The sequence below is a fragment of the Seriola aureovittata genome, chromosome 5 (genome assembly GCF_021018895.1).
Source record: "Seriola aureovittata isolate HTS-2021-v1 ecotype China chromosome 5, ASM2101889v1, whole genome shotgun sequence".
Classification (NCBI taxonomy): domain Eukaryota; kingdom Metazoa; phylum Chordata; class Actinopteri; order Carangiformes; family Carangidae; genus Seriola; species Seriola aureovittata.
In genome coordinates, this window is record NC_079368.1 from 29899856 (window position 1) to 29902355 (window position 2500).

At 47.5% G+C, this 2500-nt stretch overlaps 1 protein-coding gene across 2 annotated transcripts in view; it reads left to right on the forward strand.

The window, feature by feature from the left end:
• LOC130170205 (chromaffin granule amine transporter) overlaps positions 1–2500 on the forward strand; it is a 30674-nt gene that overhangs the window by 8387 nt on the left and 19787 nt on the right. For both annotated transcript variants that reach the window (XM_056377389.1, XM_056377390.1), the window contains 2 exons: positions 496–594; positions 1926–2200. In XM_056377389.1, coding sequence (XP_056233364.1) covers positions 498–594; positions 1926–2200 — 372 coding nt within the window. In that variant the 5' untranslated portion in view covers positions 496–497. The remainder of the gene's footprint in view (positions 1–495; positions 595–1925; positions 2201–2500) is intronic.

Genomic DNA, 2500 nt, shown 5'->3' on the forward strand with positions numbered 1-2500 from the left:
TCTGAAGGTCAGTGGTTCGATTCCCGCCTCCTCCAGTCCACATCATCGCTGATCAGGTGAATGTAGTTTTACATCTCCTCTCTCAGGCTTCTCTCTGCAGCTCTACTAACAACAGGTCTGTGAGCCAATCAGAAGAGAGGAGGCTCTGAGCCTCTCTTCTGATTGGCTGACTGTTTTCTGACTGATCCAATAAAAATACATTAGATTTCAGGTAAAAACACTCAGAGAAACCAAATCCTGCAAGGTTTGGATGGTGGGTCCAGGTGGGCGGGGCTTGGTGACTGCTTTGTTGTGACATCACAAAGTTCCAGAAGTCCTGACGGCTGGTTTTAAGGCTCAGTTTCAATCAGTTCAATTAACTCTTTTTTCTCTTTACACAAAGTTAAGACGAGTTGATGGCGCTGAATTCCTGCTTTTCTGTTTGTGTGTGTGTGTGTGTGTGTGTGTGTGTGTGTGTGTGTGTGTGTGTGTGTGTGTGTGTGTGTGTGTGTGTAGACATGCTGTGGCTCCGTCAGAGTCGAGGTTCCCCCAGACTTGTCCTGGTTGTGGTGTGTGTCGCTCTGCTGCTCGACAACATGCTGCTCACTGTGGTCGGTGAGTACACACACACACACACACACACACACACACACACACACACACACACACACACACACACACACACACTCTCCTGTATGGGGAGCCCCGTCCACCTCCTCTGGGATGCACCGGATCAGAGACTGTGAGTCACTGATGCTCTGGTGACAGACTGAGACCAGGAGGGCGGAGCCTGTCAGAGCAGCACGGCGAGCAACAGTCCGTCCTCTGACGGAGTCTCAGCTGCTGGAAACAGATCTGTGACGCAACTAAAAACCTTGAGGGCAAAGCCGTCGTCAGCTGTTAGACTCAGAGCTAAAGTAAAGGCTGGAGAGGTCTCTCACACACACACACACACACACACACACACACACACACACACACACACACACACACACAACCTCTTGACCACGGCCTTTAAAGCCTGCTGTCTCAGGTCAGATTTGTCTCCTTCAGTCTTTTCTCAGACAAACTCCTCTCTGCTCTTTTAGCTTCAGCTCAGGTTTGAAATGCTGTTACACACCTGTTCTGTTTTTACAGTTTAAATAAATGGTTTTCATTTCTCAACAAATCAATCAATCCTGACTCATCAACCATCGACCTGTGGATGAACAGAGTGTTTAAAGTGTGGCTCTGTGTCCTGTGGACATGCATCATTTAACCCCAAACTAAAGCCTGTCTGACGTTTGATGGTCAATAATGTTTCTACTGTGTAAAGAAAATGATACAAAAGTTTATTATTTCTGTTATTATTGATCCATGACATGTTTCAGCTGGTACAGCCACTTTCCTTAAAACCCAACACTAGAGTCACCACCTCGTGGTTGTAGGCCTCCGCCAAAACACTTTGTGTTCCCAAGATTCACAAGGCCAAAACCAGCTTTTGTGATGTCACCATGACCTTTGACCTTTGACCACCAAACTTTAAACAGTTCATCCTTGAGTCCTAGTGAATGTTTGTGCCAAATTAGAAAGAGTTCCATCAAGGCGTCACTGAGATATCGTGTTCACGGGAATGAGACGGACAACCTGAAAACAAAATGGCCGCCGCTCTGCCTTCCGCTGGCGTGGAGGAGTAAAAATCTAGGGAATTGATTTCCTTGAAAATCGTAGAGGCATTTCCTTTATTATATATTTTAATAGACATTAAAAACAGGAATTGTAAAAAGAATTTATTCAGACGTTTACATCCACTTTGTTAGAAAGTAAAGATCTGGACACAGTCTCATCCAGTGAAGTGTAAATTAAAAAACATAAAAACTGAGTTCGGTTTAAAAGGGCAAAAGTTTAAGGAGTGAATTAATTTTATTTTAACTAATCAATGAATCAATCTCCGCCTCCTCCCACAGTTCCCATCATCCCCACATTCCTCTACGCTATGGAGCATCCCAGTCCAGAGCCTCAGACTGCCCAGCCCTCCCTTCTCCCGCTGCCCAGCCACGGTGCATCCCGGCCGGGCACGTCGCCCTCTCAGTCCCCCTCCCCTGGGTCAGACCTCCAGCCCTCCCTCCCTCCTCTGGTGTCTCTGTTTGACAACTCCACCTTCAGGACTGAGCCGACCTCTGACCCCGAGACCACGGACCAGACCACAGACCTGCAGGTCAACGAGACCACGGACGCTGCAGTGGGTGGAGGACGAGCTTTATCTGACATCACCAATCAATAATCAATAATCATCAGTTTCATTACTGATTCAAATGATTGATATTATGTCTCTCCCTCTTATTTCCTTGGTTCATTGCTTTGTCTCCTCTCTCCTCTCTCCTCCTCTCTCCTCTCTCTCCTCCTCTCTCTCTCCTCTCTCCCTTTCTCTCCTCCTCTCTCCTCTCTCTCTCCTCTCCTCCTCTCTCTCTCCTCCTCTCCTCCTCTCCTCTCTCCTCTCTCTCCCTCTCCTCTCCTCCTCTCTCTCTCCTCCTCTCCTCCT